The sequence below is a fragment of the Aquarana catesbeiana genome, linkage group LG05 (genome assembly GCF_042186555.1).
Source record: "Aquarana catesbeiana isolate 2022-GZ linkage group LG05, ASM4218655v1, whole genome shotgun sequence".
NCBI classification, from domain to species: Eukaryota; Metazoa; Chordata; class Amphibia; order Anura; family Ranidae; genus Aquarana; species Aquarana catesbeiana.
In genome coordinates this window covers 532,780,630-532,804,320 of record NC_133328.1, presented here as the reverse complement: position 1 = coordinate 532,804,320, position 23,691 = coordinate 532,780,630, and the positions used below count along the sequence as shown (strand labels likewise).

The window sequence follows — 23,691 nt, the reverse complement described above, 5'->3', positions numbered from 1 at the left end:
GTCTGTATGCTAGTCCGACGGACAAAAACCGACGCTAGGGCAGCTATTGGCTACTGGCTATCAACTTCCTTATTTTAGTCCAGTGTACATCATCACGTACGAATCCGTCGGACCTTGGTGTGATAGTGTGTAGGCAAGTCCGTTCTTTAAAAAGTCAGTCGGAAGTCCGTCAAAAGTCCGTCAAAAGTCCGCCGGAAAGTCTGTCGGACCAGTCCGGTCGAAAAGTCCGCTCGTGTGTACGCGGCATAAGAGCTATATAAATCTTTAAATATAACATAATTAAAAACATTGCATTGGTTTGTACATCTGGATAGGGCTGTACACATTTGCTGATCTTCTAAATTGGACCCTAAAGCTGGGTATATATATGTATAGCTTTTTTTGATCCATAAAGATGATCCGCATGACTGCTATTGCTCTAAAATCTTGCTATTATTAAGGAAACCACAGTGTACAGAAAAAATACTGACAGCGATGTTGATGGAGGGATCTCTCTCACTGAACTATTGTGCTCTGACAGCAAGAACTCCCCCCACTGCCAGAATACACAGATCAGTAACTATTGGCAGCAAATGCTGGCTTTCCAGCATGACCGTTCAACAGAAGCCGGTCGTTAGAACAGACAGCAGTACACACTGACTGAAAGTCATCTGACTGTTGATACATGTGTACAGGGTTTAAAGGAGAAGTCCAGCCTGAGATTTTTAGGCTAGGCTTCTCCTAAGGGTCACAGGAGTGTAATTCGTTTGGCACTCCTGTTACCCATTTTCAGCAGAGAGCGGTCTGAAGTCTGCTCTCCGCTGACGTCACTGCCATCAGTCGAGGCAGCGCATCATCCTGACTTCCAAAGTCTGGATCCGCCAGCTGCCTTGACTGATGGCAGTCTCAGCGAGCCGCTGAGGCAGCCGCTCCCGCCTTTCCACAGCTCAGAGCTCCAATGAGTGTGGAGGAACAGAGCAGGAGAGATGCTGTCAGTCAGTATCTCTCCTCTCGTGGAGGAGTGAGAGCCGACCCATTGGCGATGTTCAGTGACTCGGTTCTTAGTGCAGACGTTGGGGGACAGCTGCAGCATGGATCTGATGCTGCATCCACCAAGGTAAGTATGAATCTCAAAAAAAAAAAAAACATTCTTCTCTTTTAAGAATGACCTGATGTCTCTGCTCACCCTGCTTTAAGCAGACTCATTCAGTAATCTACAACAGCCAATCAGCATAACCTTTAATTGTTCTGTCTGCTTTACAATGATGACAGGTAAAATATTGTTGGTGGCCATCATGATGATATTTTGGAAGTATAAAACGTTTTTGATGCATTTTATCTGCATGTACTTCCTCACTACCTGACAGCTTAGTTTAGTAGCTTTAAATTACAAAATAGCTGTTTAGGAGGAGGAAGTCTTTGGTTGAATAATTGTTTCTGGCCCAGGTACATGATAACCTTGCTCCCTTGATGCCATTCATTTTATTATTCTACTCCAGTGTCATGGTGGTTCATTACATTTGGCTTTAAATGTTTCCTTTGAGTAAATATGCAGAGAGATATTCTCTTACCAATGCTATATAAATCACAGGAAGGAAATGTCACAGCTGAGGATATCTGGTACGAAAGAAACTTTTGCTTATTTAGTTCAGTGAGAAAAAAATTGAGGAATTTTGTGTTGCTAAAATCAACAAAAGAAGGCAATAATATTTTACATATATACTTATAAAATCGGACATTTATAGTAAAGCAGAACATTAGAGATGGAGGCAGTGCCCATCATTTGTATAAAAAGATGCACATTTAAAAGAGAAGTATGGCCAAAGCTTTTTTGGAAATACTTCTCTTTTGGGTCAGAGGACTACGTTTACTTTCATTCTTCTGTGATTCTGAGTCAGCTGATAGCAGGATCCACCCAGCTGCCTGACAACTGGTTCCTTCTCCTTCCCAACCTGGTGCTCCAGTGAGTGGCAGTGTTCAATGGTAGTGAGCCCTTGTAGATTGCCAATCCGAGTTCCCCAGGGCGTGGAATCTAAGCCCCAGCCTGCTTCTTTACCAGGCTAGCAGCTTTCAAAACATCTTGGAAGGCCTGATAATGTCCAAGACAGGAGGGACAATGGGAGCCAGAGCAGGGGTAGGAATTGAGAGAGAGGAAGTGGACACAACCTGCAGTTGATCCAATCAGAAGGAGAGTTCCTGTAGACACTGTATAGCATGGCATGTCAACTCTCTGCACCAAACATTGCAGTGTTTCCAGAAGAGGCTGTGGTGTCTCCGAGGAGCCCTGGAGAACTAAGCAATAACTTGAAAACTGTCAGGTTTCAATGGTAGTGAGCCCCTCTAGACTGCCAACATGGGATTCCATATGAAATCTAAGTCCCAGCCTGCTTCTTCACCAGGGCCCCTAATGGTGAGGATAGACTTGGAGCAATGTGGTATCTGGTCGCAGCCCACCATGTATGCCAAGCTTGAGACTGCAGAGACCACTTGCGTTCAGAGTACAAATTGCAGGAGACAGAAGCAAATCCAAGACACAAGCCAAGGTCAGGGTGGGTGGCAGACAAGCACAATCGGTAGACAAGCCGGGTCAGTGCACAGGAAGTCAGACACAGAATACTCCTAATGGTAGGGACAAGGAGCTCAGGGAACTGTGCAGTTGCTCAGGCCTGTAACGCTGCACTGAACATGTGTATTAGCGATAAGCCAAACACCCCCCCCCGGTTCGGTTCGCAGCAGAACATGCGAACAGGCAAAAAATTTGTTCGAACATGCGAACACAGTTAAAGTCTATAGGACACGAACATTAAGATTCAAAAGTGCTAATTTTAAAGGCTTATATGCAAGTTATTGTCATAGAAAGTGTTTGGGGACCCGGGTCCTGCCCCAGGGGACATGTATCAATGAAAAAAAAAGTTTTAAAAATGGCCGTTTTTTCAGGAGCAGTGATTATAATAATGCTTAAAGTGAAACAATAAAAGTGAAATATTCCTTTAAATTTCATATCTGGGGGTGTCTATAGTATGCCTGTAAAGAGGCACATGGTTCCCATGTTTACAACAGTCCCTGCACAAAATGACATTTATAAAGGAAAAAAAGTCATTTAAAAGTACTCGCGGCTATAATGAATTGTCGGTCCACAATACACATAAATGTCATTGAAAAAAACGGCATGGGATTCCCCCACAGTCCATTACCTTTGGGTCTGGTATGAATATTAAGGGGAACCCCGAACCAAAATTTAAAAAAAAAAATGGCGTGGGGGTCCCCCTCAAAATCCATACCAGAGATTTTAAGGGGAACCCCGTGCCACAATTAAAAAAAAAACGGCGTGGGGGTCCCCCCAAGAATCCATACCAGACCCTTATCTGGGCACGCAACCTGGCAGGCTGCAGGAAAAGAGGGGGGGACGAAAGAGCGCCCCCCCTCCTGAACCGTACCAGGCAACATGCCCTCAACATGGGGAAGGTGCTTTGGGGTAGCCAAAGCACCGTGTCCCCATGTTGATGGGGACAAGGGCCTCATCCCCACAACCCTTGCCCGGTGGTTGTGGGGGTCTGCGGGGGGAGGGGCTAATGGAATCTGGAAGCCCCCTTTAACAAGGGAACCCCCAGATCTCAGCCTCCCCCCCTGTGTGAAATGGTACAAATGTACCCCTACCATTTCACAAAAAAATTGTGAAAATGGTAAAAATGACATGACACAGCTTGGTGACAAGTCCTTTATTGAAAAATAAAAAAATAAAACTGTCCCACGAAGTCTTCTTCTTCTTCTCTTGCTCCGCCGACAGACCAAAAAAGAAAAAAAAAAACGCGACCGACCCGTCTCCATGGGAGGCACCCGCCGTAATGACCATCCTCTCAGGTGACAGCTCTTTTATAACTGAGGGGGGGCCACACGGTGATGTAGCTGGGTGACCCCACCCCCCTCTGATGCACGGGGACATCCCTATGACTTCCCCATAGCGTCAGAGGGGGCGGGGTCACTCGGTTACGTACAGGTCGAAAAAAGGTAAAAACAATATTTTACAAAATTTAAAAAAAATTACTAATACACAGTGCATTGAGAAACTAAATGTCATACAGTTAAGGTTAACATCTACTTGAAATAAAAGTGCAAATATAAAAGATGTATCTCAATTCACCGATATTTACAACAAAATGCTAATTAATCATTAAGGTATACAAGCGCTATATTATTCAGAAAAAAAAAGTAAACACTCATGATTCCTTACCAATAAAAGTGTTCTTACTGTTCTGATCTTGTTCAATTCCAAAAGTAGTTTCTGTGCCTTTTCATGGTTGCTGCAGTACTCATCATAAATGGCAAAGCGCTCTTTCTATGATTAGAGAGAAGTGATTCATGTTTGTAAGAATATACAGTACAGAGTATTAAGTGCATAATATAACCCAATCACAACTGTATAAGTACATAGTACAACCCAATCACAACTGTATTACCTACATAGTATAAACCAATCACAACTGTATTAAATGCATAGTGCAACCCAATCACAACTGTATTAAGTACATAGTATAAACCAATCACAACTGTATTAAATGCATAGTACAACCCAATCACAACTGTATTAAATGTATAGTACAACCCAATCACAACGGTATTAAATGCATAGTACAACCCAATCACAACTGTATAAGTACATAGTACAACCCAATCACAACTGTATTAAGTACATAGCACAACCCAATCACAACTGTATTACCTACATAGTATAAACCAATCACAACTGTATTAAATGCATAGTGCAACCCAATCACAACTGTATTAAGTACATAGTACAACCCAATCACAACTGTATTAAATGCATAGTACAATCCAATCACAACTGTATTAAGTGCATAGTGCAACCCAATCACAATTGATCTACCACTAGATCAATGATTTCCACTAAAGCTGCTCAACTTACAGTAAATATTTAATAATTAGGTAGTACAATATTCTATTTATTTTATACATTGATTATGTTGGTAGAGGTGACTTTAAGATGACTACTTATTGTTTTTTGGCCTGTGGGCTGCCAGTCAATGTGATTTTGCTCAGCCACCTCCTAGTGTGAAGCCTTGCTTATAAAGCACAATGCTCTGACTTTCATAGGGGTCATCTTAGATCTGCATCAATTTATATAAAAGTAGGCTGTAGGCCAGATGCATTTAAACAAATGATCCAGCTTACATGACAAGGACAGGCTGGCCCAGACCCCAAGTTATTGCTTAGTTCCCAAGGGCTCTATTCCTTCTACATGACGCAATGGACTTCATTAATGCAGAGTTGCAATGTCTTTGAGTGTAGTAAAGACACAGCAGCTTCATGTAGTAAATTGGATGTAAGTAGGTTGTATCTGCCACTCATGCAATGAGACCATAGCTTAATATTAGACTGCATTCACATCTATGCATTTTTCATAACATTGCATTTCAATCTAAAGTGTTTAAGATGCACTAATATGTTTTGATGCATTACCATTGATCCCTATGGAAGATGTGCTTTTCCACAAACTGCACCAAAGATGCAACAAGAAGGATTTTAAAAACTGAAATTATACCCTAAAACAAAAATGTTATCTATTGCAGTTTAGTATTTATTAAATACGGTGGCTGCCATCATTTTTTCTGTTTTTAGGCTTTTTATTTTTTTTAAAAATTATTTTCACCTGGTGATCCAGCCAGTAATACATCTTCTGTGATAAGGTGTCTCCACTCTGGATGGTGGAGCAACAGAGACACCTTCAGACAGCAGCATTGCCGATCTTTGGATAGGGTAAACATATGAATTACTGTATTTATTGGTGTATAACACTCACTTTTTCACCATGAAAATTGGGTGCAAATAGCGTGTGCGTGTTATACGCCAATACTTCAATTTCAGCTGCCTCGGAGGCAACGCGGGGGGGGACGAGTGCCGTCAGATTACATACAGTGAGAATCTCCTGTTTACTTGGCAGCCTCTGTAATAGGAAGTCAATAGATGGCAATGGCGAGGCTGCTGCATTTATGGCAATGGCGAGGCTGCTGCATTGATGGCAATGGTGAGGCTGCTGCATTGATGGCAATGGTGAGGCTGTACTGATGTGGACTAATAAGGCTGCATTGATGGCACTTGTGAGGCTGCAGGTGGGCACTAATCAGGCTGCATTGATGGCAATGGTGAGGCTGCAGATGGGCACTGACCCTTATTTTGCTTCAAAGTTCCTTATTTAAAATTTAAGTTTTTTCCTGAAACTTCCCTCTTAAAATGAATATGCGTGTTATACGCCTGTGCATGTTATATGCTGATAAATACAGTAATCTGTTACAAAAGTTTAATGAATGGAAATTCCCTCTCTTATCATTTATGTGATTATTGTACATTTTTAAACGTAACATGTATATAGGTGGATGTGAACACTTCATTGATAGAATAGAGAGAGAGAGAGAGAGAGAGAGAGAGAGAGAGAGAGAGATTAAAAGCGTAAGGGGTATTTCGCCATTTGAATGATGTTAAGGGAATTATTGGGTTTATTTAATATTACTGTAAATGCAAGGGTACCAGAAGTGTCACCATGCACTGCAACATGTGAAAGCTCTTGGGATGTGGGATAGCAACTGACCACAATGTTTTTTTCCCCCAAATATAAAAGTTACTACATTACTACAATCTATTATAACCCTTCTTTTTTATATGTAAAATATTTGTTATAATAATGCACATTACATTTCAAAAGAGTGGAGGTTCAAAAGAGAACAAAAAGCCCTCCATTGAAGTTTAATACCCAACCATGTGCAAGTAGAAAAAATAGGATTTTTGTTAGCATATGATTGGTTGATAGAAGTAAACTCAACTGTGCCTTATTTTCAAAGCTTGGGGCACATTCACTTTGCTAAGGGAAGAGTCTATAATAAATTAAAGTGTTACTAAACCCACAACAGTAAAATTAGTCTGTATATGCAGTAAAGCATGCTTGTTATACTCACTGTGGAACCTAAGGGGTTAATCCTCTGCATAGTGTAAAAAGGCTGTTAGATCTTCTCTGATCCTCCCCTTCTTCTGCTGTCCCTAATCCAACTGCTGATAGTACAGAGCCCTAGGATCAGCACAGGGCCAATCAGCACTGTCCAGACAGAGGATCAGGGGTCAGGGGTTATGCAGTCTCATAGGACAGTCAGAAGAGAATGAAAGCTCCTCCTACAAGTTTAAACCAGTGCTTGGCCAGACACTGATAGAACTCATAAGACTGCTATATACTGCTGTTGAGAAAAGTTATTTAGCAGTTTATATTTACTAAAATAATTGCAATTCCATTTTCTGTGTACTGTGGGAGACCAGATATAGTGAATGCAGGATCCTGGGTTTAGTAACACTTTAACGTCCCAGTATCTATATGTCTCACTTCTATCACAAATCTCCCTAAAAAGGTTTTATTTAAAAGTAATAAACTTGCAATAAGCTTTAGAATGCATTATTGCATAATATTTCACCCTTTACAGTGCCTTGAAAAAGTATTCATACCCCTTGAAATGTTCCACATTTTGTCATGTTACAACCAAAAACATAAATGTATTTTATTGGGATTTTATGTGATAGACCAACACACAGCTACACATTTGTACAGTGGAAGGAAAATTGAAAATGGTTTTCAACATTTTTTACAAATAAATATCTAAAAAGTGTGGCATGAGTTTGTATTCAGCCCCCCCAAGTCAATACTTTGTAGAACTACCTTTCACTGTAATTACAGCTGCAAGTCTTTTTGGGTATATCTCTACCAGCTTTGTACATCTAGAGAGTGACATTTTTGCCCATTCTTCTTTGCAAAATAGCTCAAGCTCTGTCAGATTGGATGGAGAGCGTCTGTGAACAGCAATTTTCAAGTCTTGCCACAGATTCTCAATTGGATTTAGGTCTGGATTTTGACTGAACCATTCTAACACATGAATATGCTTTGATCTTAACCATACCATTGTAGCTCTGGCTGTATGTTTAGGGTTGTTGTCCTGCTGAAAGGTGAACCTCCACCCCAGTTTCAAGTCTTTTGCAGACTCTAAGAGGTTTTCTTCTAAGATTACCCTGTATTTGGCTCCATCCATCTTCCCATCAACTCTGAACAGTTTCCCTGTCCCTGCTGAAGAAAAGCATCCCCACAACATGATGCTGCCACCACCATATTTCACAGTGGGGATGGTGTGTTGCGGGTGATGTGCAGTGTTAGTTTTCCGCCACACATAGCTTTTTGCTTTTAGGGTAAAAAGTTCAATTTTGGTCTCATCTGACCAGGGCACCTTCTTCCACATGTTTGCTGTGTCCCTCACATGGCTTCTCGCAAACTGAAAATGGGACTTCTTATGGCTTTCTTTTTCAACAATGGTTTTCTTCTTGCTACTCTTCCATAAAGGCCAGATTTGTGGAGTGCATGACTAATAGTTGTCCTGTGGACAGATTCTCCCACCTGAGCTGTGGATCTCTGCAGTTCCTCCAGAGTTACCATGGGCCTCTTGGCTTCTTCTCTGATTAATGCTCTCCTTGCCCGGCCTGTCAGTTTAGGTGGACTTGCAGTTGTGCCATACTCTTTCCATTTTCAGATGATGGATTGAACAGTGCTCCGTGAGATGTTCAAAGCTTGGGATATTTTTTTTTTATAACCTAACCCTGCTTTAAACTTTTCCGCAACTTTATTCCTGACCTGTCTGGTGTGTTCCTTGGCCTCCATGATGCTGTTTGTTCACTGAGGTTCTCTAAGAAACCTCTGAGGGCTTCACAGAACAGCTGTATTTATACTGAGAATAAATTACACACAGGTGCACAGTTTTTACTAATCAGGTGACTTCTGAAGGCAATTGGTTCCACTAGGAATTAGTTAGCGGTATCAGAGTAAAGAGGGCTGAATACAAATGCACGCCACTCTTTTCACATATTTATTTGTAAAAAATATTGAAAACCATTTATCATTTTCCTTCCACTTCACAATTATGTGCTGCTTTGTGTTGGTCTATCACATAAAATCCCAATAAAGTACATTTATGTTTTTGGTTGTAACATGACAAAATGTGGAAAATTCCAAGGGGCATGACTACCTTTTCAAGGCACTATATAAATAGATGAATACTTTGCAGTAAAGAATTTCTAAATATAATGTTTGGTGAGATTGCACAATGTAGCTTTTCTGTTCATCTCTGCACACCTGCCATGACGCTGAGCTTTCAGAAAGGTTTCTGCATTTTGGCAGAAGGTGGAAAGCCAGAGCCAGATTCCTACTGCCAAAGCCACAAAGTAAGTACATGTTCCTGTAAATGTACAGCTTGTATCCATGAAACATGGAAATCTCTCCAGAATGAGTAATTAGTGAGTACAAACTGCAAATCAAATCTGCTGCTTCTCAAATCCTTCAGCACGAGGCAATTACTTTTCTAATACAATTTTCTGTATATACATATAAAATATATACTGGAGGCCTGTGGTACCTGTAAATTGTTCTAGCATCCCTGGACTTTTAAGGATGGAAAACATGCTTTTAAAAGAAGAATTTGCCAGTGTTGTGGCTGATGAGTTTTTGTTTGCACTTCCAGCTCAGTTACATAATGTGTAAAGAAGATTTTAACCATAGTCCTGTCCCTCTCCCCAGCATGTCTAAAGTGATATAAAATCCTACACTTTTCTTTGCTAAATCCACTGCTTATGGCAATACCAACACATAATGCTGCTTTTTCTTGCTCTAAAGTTCTCCTTCTAAAACATATTGGGGTTTATTTACTAAAACCGGAGAGTGCAAAATTTGGTGCAACTCTGCATAGAAACTAATCAGCTTCTTTTTTTTTTTTTGTCAAAACTTAAAGTGGGGTTCCACCCAAAAAAACATAAATACATGAAAAATCCTAAAAAACAAAAAACAAAAAAACATTTGGATATTTTTTTTTTTTAACTTACCTCTAAATGCCTGTTGCTAGGGGGTCCCTCGTAGTCTGCCCCTTCCAGTGCCTGGGCTGGTGACATCACTTCCCCCTCGGCACAGGAAGGGCTCCACTCTGCTCCCTCCCTCCTGTCAATCATCTGGGACCCATTACAGGTCCCAGGTGACTGAGCAGCCAATCACGGCGCACGGCGCTGCTCGCGCATGCACAGTGGGTGCCAAGCTGTGAAGCCACAGCCCGGCGCCCACAGTTGCAATGCCGGCGCCACTGAATGGAGGGGGGGGACGAGCGGGGCTTCGATCCCCCGCATCGCTGGACCCAGGGACAGGTAAGTGTCCAATTAAAAGTCAGCAGCTGCAGTATTTGTAGCTGCTGACTTTTATTTTTTTTATTTTTTTTACTGGACCCCCTGGGTGGAACTCCTCTTTAATTAAACAAGCTGAAGTTAGAAGTTGATTGGCTACCGTGCACAGCTGTACCAAATTTTGTACTCTCCAGTTTTATTAACCCCATAGTCCCTTGGCACTAGTTCTGCTCTTCCATGTTAAGTTGACTCCTTTCCCTCAGGCATCAGACTACAGGGTGTCTACACAGGCAAAACGTTATCAGTGAAGGGGCATGCATGCAATCTAGGTATAATGGGACATTTTGTCTCAATTAATCTAATAAGGTACTAACGACTACGGAGCCGCCAAAAAGTCTCCAAAGTTGAACAGCTGATCGTCAGCTCTACATGGCGCCTGCGCACTGAGTCCAGGTTCAAGCCCCACCATCCAAGTGGACATGGGGGAAGTTAGAATAAAAATATGTCGAGCGAAGCGAGGCCATACCCAAAGCGCGGCGAGCGAAGCGAGCCCGCGAGGGGCCCTGTTACAGGCACCGTGTACAGCTGACTCACAGGTGTTCAGCTTTGGCCATTTTCGGCGGCTCGTACTGCGCAAGCGCTATGCCTGCACAGTACAGGGGAGTCCTTATTCAAACTTTCTTGGCAGAACAACGGCTCATCGATAGGAAGTTCTAGAAAGCAGCACACAGGAATGCAGAGGCAGAGTACGCAGTGGTAAAACTGAAAATAGTAAATCTTTAAAAAAAATGTGTAGTAGCAAATAATGTACTTTACTGGACTAAGCAATCGATTAATGATGAGTTCCTGTTAAAAAAAAATATAGGCTATTTATCAGCAGATGCACCTCTGGTTCCCGTTTTCTCTATTGGAAGCTATACCTATGTGTAAAAATCTAGGGAGTTGGTTATTGGATCCTCTTTGAGGGCACTCCATTTTCACAGTGATCAGCGACTTATTAAAGCTCCCTATGTTATGTGGAACCTTAACTTTCATGTAGGTGATACCCTTTTTTCTTCACTATTTTTTCTGGATATTTACTGGTTCTAATTCAGAAATGTATGTTCTCTTATCTGTAATTTAACCTTGTAGTGACTTTAACTTATTTGCTTTGCTGAAGGATACAATAAAACATATAAATATAAAAACGTTTAAAAAAAATAGGCTTTAGCTCTACTTTAAAGTGATTTAAATAAAAATAACAAGCATGTTATACTTACCTGCCCTGTTGCAGTGGATTTGCACAGAGCAGCCCCAATCCTCCTCTTCTCAGGTCCCTCTTCTGTGCTTCTGGCCCCTCCCTCCTGTCCATTGCCCCCACAGCAAGCAGCTTGCTATGGGGGCATCCGAGCTGAGTCACAGTTCCCTGTGTCCATTCAGACACGGAGCTGTGCCCCCGCACTCCCCCGCACGCCCCCTCTCTCTCCTGATTGGCTGACTTTGATTGACAGCAGCAGGAGCCAACTGCGCCACTGCTGTGTCTCAGCCAAACAGGAGGGAGAGTCCCGGACGGGAGAGACACTCGTGGGCATCGCTGGACAGAGATGGGGCTCAGGTAAGTATTAGGGGGGCTGAGGGGGGTTGCTGCACAGAGAAGGCTTTTATCTTAATGCATAGATGCATTAATGCATTAAGATAAAAAAACCTTCTGACTGTACAACTCCTTTAAGCATAGCCTTGTAGGTCGTCTTGCTAGAGGGCTGCTCCAACTTGATGTTTGCTATGGTAAATGTATGACAAAGACAAAGCCCTCCACTTATTAGGCCACAAATGACACTACTAAGAGTCACAAAATGGAGCAGTTGATTGTTTAGAAGTATATCACACCACCATAGAGATGTATTAACATCTAAAAATTAAGGGATGCTGTGTCTTTATGGCAAGAATAATTGCTGCAAAGATTAAAATATTTTTTTTAAAGGCACAAAGCATGGGTACAGGAGCAGGAATGTACATACAAGCTTTGATCTACAGTGAGGAATGAATACATTATTTAAGCTGTAGCTAAATGTGTTGTTAACTCCTGTACAAGAAACTCCCATGTGTAAAAAATGATGGCATGAATGGCTTCACTCATATTAACTCTAGCCACTAGGGGCAGAATTCTGTCAGAGCGTAACATGAGATTTCACACAATTAAACCTGAACTATACTTTCCCAATTAACATGAACTGTTTTTAATCCTTAGTCTGCTGGCATTAATAACTAGATAGAAAGGTATATTACATTTTCTTGTTTTAAACTTGCATGCCTGAGCTAAGGGCAGATAGGTTCCAGAAAGTAAATGCTACATGAATCATCTGCTTTTACTCAAGATGGTCATGGCTAGCAATCCTTGGGGAGGTGTTTTCTCAACAAAATAAAGCACAGAGACATAGATGGATGGGCAAGTTTGCTTTAACTATTAAAAATGAATTAAGTAGCATTTTCCGTTTGTGATGCTCAGATACAGTTTAGTTGCGCGTTAAAACCCTTCCACTGAGGGTGGACTCCGCTAGGAGTCTGCTTGTTCAGCGGAGAATGGAGGGTCCAATTGGAACCGCCTGAAAAACTGACAGGCAGACCCTGTTGATCTGCACATATGAAAGTGTATGAAAAGGGTATGAAAGCCTTAAAAATTAAAGCGTACTATAGTCTTTTTGAATTGTTATTTCTTAACTACTTGGGTAAAAGAGATCATTGTAAACTTGTAAATGTGAATGAAAAACATTGTTTCTATGTATATTTTGTAATTATTTGTGCACAAGGAGCAGCATTTTATCTGTTTGAAAACAAAGGGTAATGATTGGTTGTTAGAGATCATATGATCTTGGCGGCCTTGGCTGGGAGTTAGGGAGCAGCACTTTTTTTATTTATGGCAATATTTAAGGAATTAAACAACACGTGTCAACTGTATTTTAGGCATTTATCTCTTCAGTACTGAACATGCTATTTGATTTTCAACAATAATAGTGTTGGCACCACTGCACTTCCACTAATTATTGCTAAATGGTTACTCAACAGACCAAATCTAAATCTAGCCATACACACTAAAACCTGTTTGCACAATATATCTGTACAGTCTCTTTTACATCTATTAAAACTATACTGTAAAGACCTATTTAAATAGCCAGTTTAATCAATGCCCAACCAGGTTGTTATATTGCATACAGTAGTTGTTTAAACATCTAAAGGAAGATGTATGATAAAGGTAAAAGATTAATAGCCTGCTTTAGTCACCATGCAAAATTCAAGTAGGTTTTCCTTATAAAGATAGGTATTGGCAATATCCCCACCAAGCCCTAGACAGGAAAAAAGGAGCAAGATATAAGACTCGCCAGAACTTACAAATTTTAGAAAGCAGGTTCCCAATTCTTGGTGTGCATTTGGTTCAGGGTACAAGGATTCCTCAATGAGGGCCAGAAAGTCTCTGTGTACCACAAGAATGTCCTCAATGTTGGAGAATAACATCTAAAGAGATAACAAAAGCACATGGCTGAAATAAAAGACTTAAACACTGACAAATAATGGAAGACATAACTCATTCGATCTCTTGTTCTTCCATCTGCAGCGAACTACCAGTTAAAATAAAGATGCAGAAATGGAAATCAGAAAACGACATTTCTAGGGTAACAATGTATGTTCATTCCAGCTAACACATTTCAAAATTGACATTTACATCGTATTGGTCTGCGTAATTGTTTCATCTTTGTACATACAGCGATCAAATTACCAAAATATCCAGAATCATGCTGACCTATCAGATTCAAACCACCATTACAAAGCAACTATTGGAGAATGAAAAGAACTAGATGTACTGTATGCAGACAAAACTGACAGTATTTTATTCAGATACCAGCTCCATGACACCACCATACCCTAAAGCTATAAAGTTGCAAATATTTTAAAATCCATATCTTCTTCAAATAAAAAACATTGCAACACTATAGAATTGTTTTATTGTATATGTCAGGGGTAGGCAACCCCCGGCACTGGTGCCGCAAGCAGCACTCGAAGCCTCTTTTGCCATCACTCGACTCCCCCCCATCAGCAGAGCAGAGCAGGGAAGTGTCAGAGAGACACTAATGCATTCCTATTTAAAAATTCCCCATGCCGCACCTGCACTGAGGGGGAGGCACTGTGTCCCCACACATTGTAAAAGATGGGAAACATTGTTTGGTTCTCTAACTTTGCTGTAGCTGCGATCGTCAGCTTTTGTGATGGGAAGAAATTGGGTGCAGTTCTGCTGGGGGGGGGGGGGTCCCTGTTTCCAGGAGGAGGAGGACTGTCATTGGCCACTGCTAAAGCCAATCACAGTCCTGCTAGCCCCGTCCACCACCTGGAGGAAGATGACTCACTTGGTTGCCACTACCAATCTCAGAAAGAAGGGATTTCACTGTGATTGAGAAAACCACAATCAGGTGATAGTTTGTGGAATTACTGTTGAGTTTCTGGGAACTTTGTTGAAATTATTCCTGAACCTTTGTGTCACTTACTACTGAACCACGGCACTCTGTGTCCCTTTAAGCCAGAGGCAGTATTCAGCACAATGAAAATCACACCCAACTTTCCCTGTGGCACAGAGCATCCCACTTTTTCTCAGCTGCGGGGGCCCAACTTATGATCCTGCACACAGACCCACCACTTTCAGAAAATACCCCTGAACTGAGCTCATCATTGCGCGTTCAATTCAGATGCTTGTATGTGACATCACATACAAGCACGTGGGCTGGATGTGAGAGTTGGATCAGCAGGATGAGTGTGCCAGGACAGGTAGATGTGTCTCATCTCTGCTTCCATTCACCACTCTGCATATCACACATGTCATAGATGAGAAGAGGGTATAGCAGTGAAGCAGATGAGCAGAAGGGGTTCAGAGGTGGGACAGAAGAGCAGGAGGGTACAGTGATGGGCCAGATAAGAAGGGGGTTACAGTGATGGGCCAGATAAGAAGGGGGTTACAGTGATGGGCCAGATAAGAAGGGGGTTACAGTGATGGGCCAGATAAGAAGGGGGTTACAGTGGTGGGACAGATGAGCAGGGGGGTTCAGTGTTGGGGCAGATGAGAAGGGGGTTCAGTGGTGAGACAGAAAGAAGGGGGGGTAGAACAGTGGGGCAGATGTGAAAGGAGGTGTATTGGTGGGACAGATGAGCAGGGGAACAGAGGTGGGGCAGAAGAGCAGGGGGTACAGAGGTGAGACACATTGGTGGGGCAGATGAGAAAGCGGGTTACAGTGGTGGGGCAGATGAGCAGATGGGTTTAGTATTAGGACAGATGAGAAGGTGATTCAGTAGTGAGACAGAAGAGCAAGAGGGGTACAGTGGTGGGGCAGATGTGCAGGAGGTACAGTAGTGGGAGGGATGAGAAGGGTGTTCTGTGGTGGAACAGAAAAGCAGGGGGGTACAGTGGTGGGACAGATGAGCAGGGACGTTCAGTGTTTGGGCAGATGAGAAGGGGGTTCAGCGTGGGACAGATGAGCAGGGGGGGGTTCAGTGTTGGGCCACATGAGAAGGGGGTTATAGTGGTGGGGCAGATGTGCAGGGTGGTACAGTGGTGGGGCAGATGTGCAGGGGGTTACAGTGGTGGGGCAGATGTGCAGAGGGTTACAGTGGTGGGGCAGATGTGCAGAGGGTTACAGTGGTGGGACAGATTTGCAAGGGGGACAGTGATCTGAGATGTGAAGTTGCATGAAGTGGGGCTGATCTGAAGTGTGGAGTTGCAGGAATTGGGGCTGATCTGAGCCGTGAGCGCAGGATGTTAATTTCTCACTACTAAAGTAGTTTACAGCATTTACTTTATAAAAAATACTTTTCGTGATTGAGAGTGTGAAGTTCACATTTTTTTGTTATAAAATCGGTACTCTCAATTTCTGTGAAAATATTTTTCAGCACATTGTGCTCAAAAGGTTGCCTACCCCTGGTACATGTCCTGTATTTATTAGAGTATAGGTTTTCTACATTGACGATACTCCTTCTTCAGAAACATAACAAATAATAAAAAAAATAAAGGGCTACAGAAATTTAGCATTGATTTTTCTTTCCATCTAGTCCGACCAGGTTGGTGACCCAACTTTTCTTAAAGTGGTTATGCAATAAAGCATGCCCCCACCCCTCCCCACAGCCTGTGACTAGACAAAAAATGAGCAGCAGAAGACTGATAAGATCATTCCTCTTTTTTTACATTTGTTGATTGGTCCTAAGAGCTGTTTCTCCTTCTCTGAATCTAAGTTCTACTGTGCAGGAGAGGCTGATCAAGAAAATGTAAGTACTTAAGCTGTCCATACACTAGTAGAATTTTGTTCGAAATGTTTACATTTTCTAGCTGTTAGTGAGGTCAAACTGACGTCTGTATTGGAAAGTTGAATGGATGAAAAGTTGTTGAATGAACAAATTTCTAACAGTATATAAGGTATTTGTTTGGGAAAGTCTATTCATTCCAAAGTCGAATGTTAAAAGCAGACAAAATTTTGAGGTACTTTCAAACAGCATTCATCAGGTTATCGTATGTACTGTGAATCTTCGTATGAATGTTTGTACAAAAACGACTAGGTATGAACAGCTTAAAGTAGAGTTCTAGCTAAAGCCTAACTAGTCTTAAAAATACTCCCTCCCCCCTCTTAACACCTATATTAACTAAGCTGTGTAAAGAAGTTGTATTTACGTTCTTGTCTATTTTCAGCCCACTCCGATCCGGTCATGTGATCCCCTGTGTCAACCAGCGGCAGCTGCAGGGAAAAGGAGAGAATGCCAGACAACGGCTGGGAAATCCGGGAGTGGTGACATCATCCCTAGGCTTCCATGGTGCAGTCATTGTTAGCGGTCCCTCCTCTCCCCTGCAGCCACCACTGGATGACATAGGAGAGCCGGATCATGTGACCAGAATGCACTGAAAATAGGTAAGTGTATGCATTTTTTTTGCACAGATTAGTTAGTATAGGTGTTAGGAGGGGGGAGGGAGAATCTTTTAAGTCTTGTACACACGATCGGATTGTTCGCCAACAAAACCGTGGAATTTTGTCCAAACTTGTCTTGCATACACACGGCCACACAATTGTTGGCCAACAATTACGAAGGTAGTGATGTACTACGTGGTTTTTCAGCTCTTTAGCGCCACCCTTTGGGCTCCTTCTGCTAATTTCATGTTAGTAGAAGTTTGGTGAGTGTTGATTCGCGTTTTTCATTTCGCACTTTTCATTTCGCATTTTTCAGTTCGTTTCTGAACGGTTGTTCGTCAACCAGACATGTTCCAGAATCAGAGGCGATAACGTGTTATTTATTATTGGCCTTGGAGTTATTGCTTTGACATTATTTTTTTGGTTGAATAATGATTTGATTTGGTACATTTTCTATATTTTTGGATGCATAGAATGCACTTTTTGGTTAAATTCTATTGGCAGATAGCATGTCTAATTGTATTTGTTTTCTTTTTTTAATGCACAATAAAAAAAATTAACAATAATAAAAAATTGTGTAGAATAATACTTGGCTATGTGTTTTACTTCAAATGACAGTTTGGGAGTAGGCAGTTACATTTAAATACAATGTAAAAAATTGACAAGGGACACCAACATAGTTGTATCTTTGATCTTAAAAACTACAGGATAATGGTGCTGTAGTAACTTGCCCAAAAAAACAAAAAAAAAAGCATAATAATATTATTCTTGATATCACTAGAAAAAAAAAAGCCTTTGAAAATTTGTTTGCAATAACTTCATCTGTATCACCAGCAAAGCAGCTTCATTATTATCCCATTAAAGAAGAAGAGAATTGTGGCTGCATTTCGAGATTTCATAATTTGCCACGTCACCAATGTTAATTCTCCATTACGAACGCTAGTTTACAAGACCGACCGCTTCTGGCTCGTCCTTGCATGCATGCTTGTACTTTGGACTTTTGTCCAACGGACTTGTGTACACACGCTCGGAAAATCCGATAACACACATTTGTTCGTGGAAAATTTGAAAACATGCTAGCCAACATTTGTCTGCAGAAAATCCGACAACAATTGTCCAATGGAGCATACACACGGTCGGATTTACCGGCAACAGCCTGTCATCGAACATTTCCCGTTGGAAAGTCCAATCATGTGTACGGGGCTTAAAACTTGTTAGGCTTTGGCTGTAATTCTCCTTTAAGTGCTGCAGAGGGTGATATCAAGAAAATGTAGGTAGTTAGTCATGTTGAAAATACATCCAGAGATTTATTAATGAATACAGAGCTAAATTTGCTGTTTGTTTTTTTTAAACTTCCTGGAGTTCAGCTTTATTATATGGTAATTACTAAAAGTAACATATAGGAAAATATATTTTATGATTTTATTGTACATTGGCGATTGTCGTTTCCAGGGACGGCAATTCCAGGAACAAATCTTAAACAACCTGAAATATCCCTGAAATGAGGGTCAGTTGGTATCTATAAAGCTTCAATGTCACCACATTTGTTGTCACATGTACTTGTCTGCACTAAGCTCCTGGGAACTAAATGTATGCTGTGCTATCAATTTCTCAGTTCTCCTTTTAGGCTGATTTGTATTTGGCTTTTAATGGATTGCATTTTCTTTTTCTCCTGCAATGAAAATACAATTTAAATTCCTTTTGCGGTTTCTTGAATGAGTTTCCCGTTAATAGTGGACACACGCGGTGCTGCATTCTTTTTCATATATTTACATTCTTTATATCAGAATGCGTCTGAGAAATCACCCCAGCATCTCTATTTTTCTCCTGGGAGCTTTGATTAGAGCAGGAAATTGTAATGTGTCTATGGCTGGTACCCAGCACTGTAGAGGCCGCATCACTCTTAGATAAAAAGATTAATACTCCAGGAGCACAAAAATATTCCAAACTAAGTTGAAGAATGTTTGCACAATGCATTATGTGAGAGCAGAGAGCACTGCGGTGAATACCAAGTAAAAAAACATTTTCTTCCCATTATGTGGAAACTTCACATTTCAAATTTTTATTGGGATGGACAACTGTGGAGGCTGATTTCCTTACAACATCTCTATTTCATAAACAATGAATATAGTAGAGTGTGATATATCACATCTGTGAGTTATGGATTGGCCAAGCCTGGCAAAGTACACTGGGTTCCACAACAAGCAATTGTATGCCACAGCCTTGGTGGTAGTTTTGAACCTGGTTTTCCTCTTTAGACCTTCTTCAGTGTCCAACAGCAGTCTAGCTGCTGCCTCTCATGTATTCTAGCAGGTAAGCATAACGTGAGATGGATTGTAGCAAAGGCCGAGAAGCAGGTGATTTTCTGCAGGTGGGAAATAATGCAGATCTCTGCCTTTCTCTATTAAAGGATAAAATAATAAATGCACATGTTTTTGCAGGTAAAAAAAAAATGTGCATTTAATTTTTTTTCTATTGGGAGCCTGGAAAGCATTGCACCCATGATCAGCAGAATGTGGGTGCTATGCAGGGCTCTTCCAGGAGCTATGTGTGAGCTGTTTGGCCGTACATGCAGCCAAGCAGTTACACATTAACAGGAAGCATCAATGAACTACCACTGCTGTCAACAGCGCCCTGGTACTTCATTGAGAACTACAAGCCTAAAGGCCACAAACACTGCCAGACCTTGTAGTTTTCGATTCACAGAACTCTGTGAATGAGTGACGCGGCTGGGCGGGTGAAGCCCCACACAACCATGTTCTTTACAGATTCTGACAGAGAGCCGTCTGTGATATTGGGGTGGTGCAGGGGCTGGTGGATTTGTAAAATGTTACATGTTACACCCTGAATATGGGTGTAACATGTCACATGTTGCAAAAGGTGAACTTATCCTTTAAGGACTTTGACTTCCTCCAGACCTCACCACAGTTTTAACAGACACGACCAAACCTGAACCAGTTATCTGACAATTTTGGTATCTTCAGAAGAGCCAGTAGGTAAGAGAATAGACATGGGCTCCTTTGGGTTGCTCTGTCTTGAAGATAATGTAAGTGTATTAGGGACGAGCCAGTAGTTTGAGTTGAACATCGGGTGTTCGTTTGTTCTAAAATGAACCGAACATATGGGGCGTTCGTGAGAAAATCGAGCTCCGCGGAACGCCCCATAATGCACTGCGAGATCGCAGTGCATTGCTGTATGATGATTGGCCAAAGCATGCACCTGACCTGCATGCTTTAGCCAATCACAGTGCGCTCTGCTGAGAGAGCCATAATTGGCCAAAGGCAGGATGCCTTTGGCCAATCATGGCTCAGGGGGACTAAGTCCAAGCCCCATAATATATAAGGCTGCATACACGGTGGCCGTGTGTAGTGTTTTGGCGTGGACAGAGAGACAGCTTGAGTTAGATTAAGCAGGCAGTTTATTCAGTTAGTGGTAGTGTATTTGATATATATATATATATATATATATATATATATATACACAGTCAGTCTAGTATATATATATATATATATATATATATATATATATATATATATATATATATATATATATCCAGTGTAGCCTATATCTACAATGCATTCTGTGGTGTACTGCTTCTAATACACTTCAGGCGGTGTATTAATATATACAGTATCTCACAAAAGTAAGTATACCCCTCACATTTTTGTAAATATTTAATTAAATCTTTTCATGTGACAACACTGAAGAAATGACACTTTGCTACAATGTAAAGTAGTGAGTGTACAGCTTGTATAACAGTATAAATTTGCTGTCCCCTCAAAATAACTCAACACACAGTCATTAATGTCTAAACCTCTGGCAACAAAAGTGAGTACACCACTAAGTGAAAATGTCCAAATTGGGCCCAATTAGCCATTTTCCCTCCCCGGTGTCATGTGACTCGTTAGTTTTCAGGTGTGAATAGGGAGCAGGTGTGTTAAATTTGGTGTTATCGCTCCCACTCTCTTATACTCATCACTGGAAGTTCAACATGGCACCTCATGGCAAAGAACTCTCTGAGGATCTGAAAAAAAGAATTGTTGCTCTACATAAAGATGGCCTAGGCTATAAGAAGATTGCCAAGACCCTGAAATTGAGCTGCAGCACAGTGGTCAAGACCATACAGCGGTTTAACAGAACAGGTTCCACTCAGAACAGGCCTCGTCATGGTCGACCAAAGAGGTTGAGTGCACGTGCTCAGCGTCCTAGAGGTTGTCTTTGGGAAAAAGACGTATGAGTCCTGCCAGAATTGCTGCAGAGGTTGAAGGGGTGGGTGGTCAGCCTGTCAGTGCTCAGACCATATACCGCACACTGCATCAAATTGGTCTGCATGGCTGTCATCCCAGAAGGAAGCCTCTTCTAAAGATGATGCACAAGAAAGCCCGCAGTTTGCTGAAGACAAGAAGACTAAGGACATGGATTACTGGAACCATGTCCTGTGGTCTGATGAGACCGAGATAAACTCGTTTGGTTCAGATGGTGTCAAACGTGTGTGGCAGCATCCAGGTTAGGAGTACAAAGACAAGTGTGTCTTGCCTACATTCAAGCACGGTGGTGGGAGTGTCATGGTCTGGCGCTGCATGAGTGCTGCCGGGATTGGGGAGCTACAGTTCATTGAGGGAATCATGAATGCCAACATGTACTGTGACATACTGAAGCAGAGCATGATCCCCTCCCCTCGGGGACTGAGCTGCAGGGCAATATTTCAACATGATAACAACCCCAAACACACCTCCAAGACGACCACTGCCTTGCTAAATAAGCTGAGGGTAAAGGTGATGGACTGGCCAAGCATGTCTCCAGACCTAAACCCTATTGAGCATCTGTGTGGCTATACAAAATATTGACACTTTGGGCCCAATTTGGACATTTTCACTTAGGGGTGTACTCACTTTTGTTGCCAGAGGTTTAGACATGAATGGCTGTGTGTTGAGTTCTTTTGAGGGGACAGCAAATTTACACTGTTATACAAGCTGTACACTCACTACTTTACATTGTAGCAAAGTGTCATTTCTTCAATGTTGTCACATCAAAAGATATAATATATTAGATATATATATATTTACTCTGCCTCCAGTGTAGCCTATATCTACAGTGCATTCTGTGGTGTACTGTTTCTAATACACTTTAGGTGGTATATTAATATATACAGTGAAACCTTGGATTACAAGCATAATCCATTCCAGGAGAATGCTTGTAATCCAAAGCACTTGCATATCAAAGCAAGTTTTCCCACAGAAGTCAATGGAAACTAAAACTAATTGTTCCACATTGACTTCTATTGTATGCAATACCACATGTGGCCAGAGGTGGGGGGGGGGGGGGGGGCGCCGGAGAGACTCGGAAATACTCGGAAACCACTCGGATGCACTCGGAAACCGCATATACGGTAATAAGTAGAGCTCTGGATTGCTTTTTTCTGAGATATGTTTTCCATGCTATCCTTGGCTTCTCTTCTTTGCTCAAAAGAGCCCATTGCTTACAGAGCTTAATAGTGCAAGCTGAAATTTACAAACACAACTGATTGAGTGAACTGAGCTATTTATTCCCTTCCCGTACATTTCTCTATAAATGTGTATTAGGCTCGGTACAAAGTTTCTATTGGAGAGAAGGAGTCTGAAAATTATTTTCGACTATGCCCACTCTTTAGGTAACTCATAGTGCTCTAGGAGAACTGTGTCATTGAAGCACCCCGTATTTAACTTTTGTTTGCAAAACAAATCCAGGATGCATCCAACTAATCTTTAAAATGCTCCCTTCCCCCTCCTAACACATTTGCTGAATAAGCTCTATAAAAAAGATGTATATACTTACCTATTTTCAGGCCATTCCAGTTAAGTAATGTGGCTCCCCTGTGTCAGCCAGCAGAGGCTGCAGGGAAGAGGAGGAGGCACTAACAACAGAAGGGCCATAGGAACCTATAAGTGACGTCACCGCTCCCAGGAATTCCAGCCATTGTCAAGTGCTCTCTCCTCTCTCCTGCAGCCACCGTTAGATGACACAAGAGATTTCACGTGACTGGGCAGCCTGAAAATAGGTAAGTATTTACATCTTTCTTACACAGGTTATATCAGCATGGGTGTTAGGAAAGCGGGAGGGAGCATTTTCTAAAATTAGTAAGGTGCAGCCTGGAATTTCAAGCTTGGTACACACCCAGCGGGCTGAAGATTGCCGTACTAGCAAAACCAATGTTAGTGTAGTGATCTTCCCTGCTGTGTCTTTGTGTTGTGACGGGGGACTGCCCCCCCTCCTGGACACACTGATCAGCACTGGCAGCCATTTCCCTTCAACAAAAGGTGGAGTCAGTCGTTAGACTGAATTTTGTTGGACAGGCTGCTGTATACAGTAACCGAATGTTTGCCAGTTTCTATTGAACTGGTTGATGCTGGCCAATATTCGGACCGTGTGTACCCAGCCTAAGCATTGCCTAATAAATCTTAATACAATGTAGATAATAATGGAAAAATATACAGGGAGCAATAATTTCACACTGGCAAACAATGGTATAGCCACTGCACAAGCAGACACAATCAGCCCTTGCAAAACCAGACCCCAAACCCTGCACACCAGACCTACAATATAAATATCAATTTTGAAT

General features: G+C 41.7%; 1 protein-coding gene across 1 annotated transcript in view; it reads right to left on the bottom strand.

Annotated features, from left to right (window-relative positions):
- The window catches only part of PREX2 (phosphatidylinositol-3,4,5-trisphosphate dependent Rac exchange factor 2), a 422,278-nt gene that overhangs the window by 309,521 nt on the left and 89,066 nt on the right, over window positions 1-23,691 (bottom strand). The window contains exons 3-4 of the mRNA XM_073631775.1: window positions 13,549-13,671; window positions 4,211-4,315 (exon numbers count right to left, since the gene is read on the bottom strand). Of these exons, the coding sequence (XP_073487876.1) occupies window positions 4,211-4,315; window positions 13,549-13,671 (228 nt within the window). The remainder of the gene's footprint in view (window positions 1-4,210; window positions 4,316-13,548; window positions 13,672-23,691) is intronic.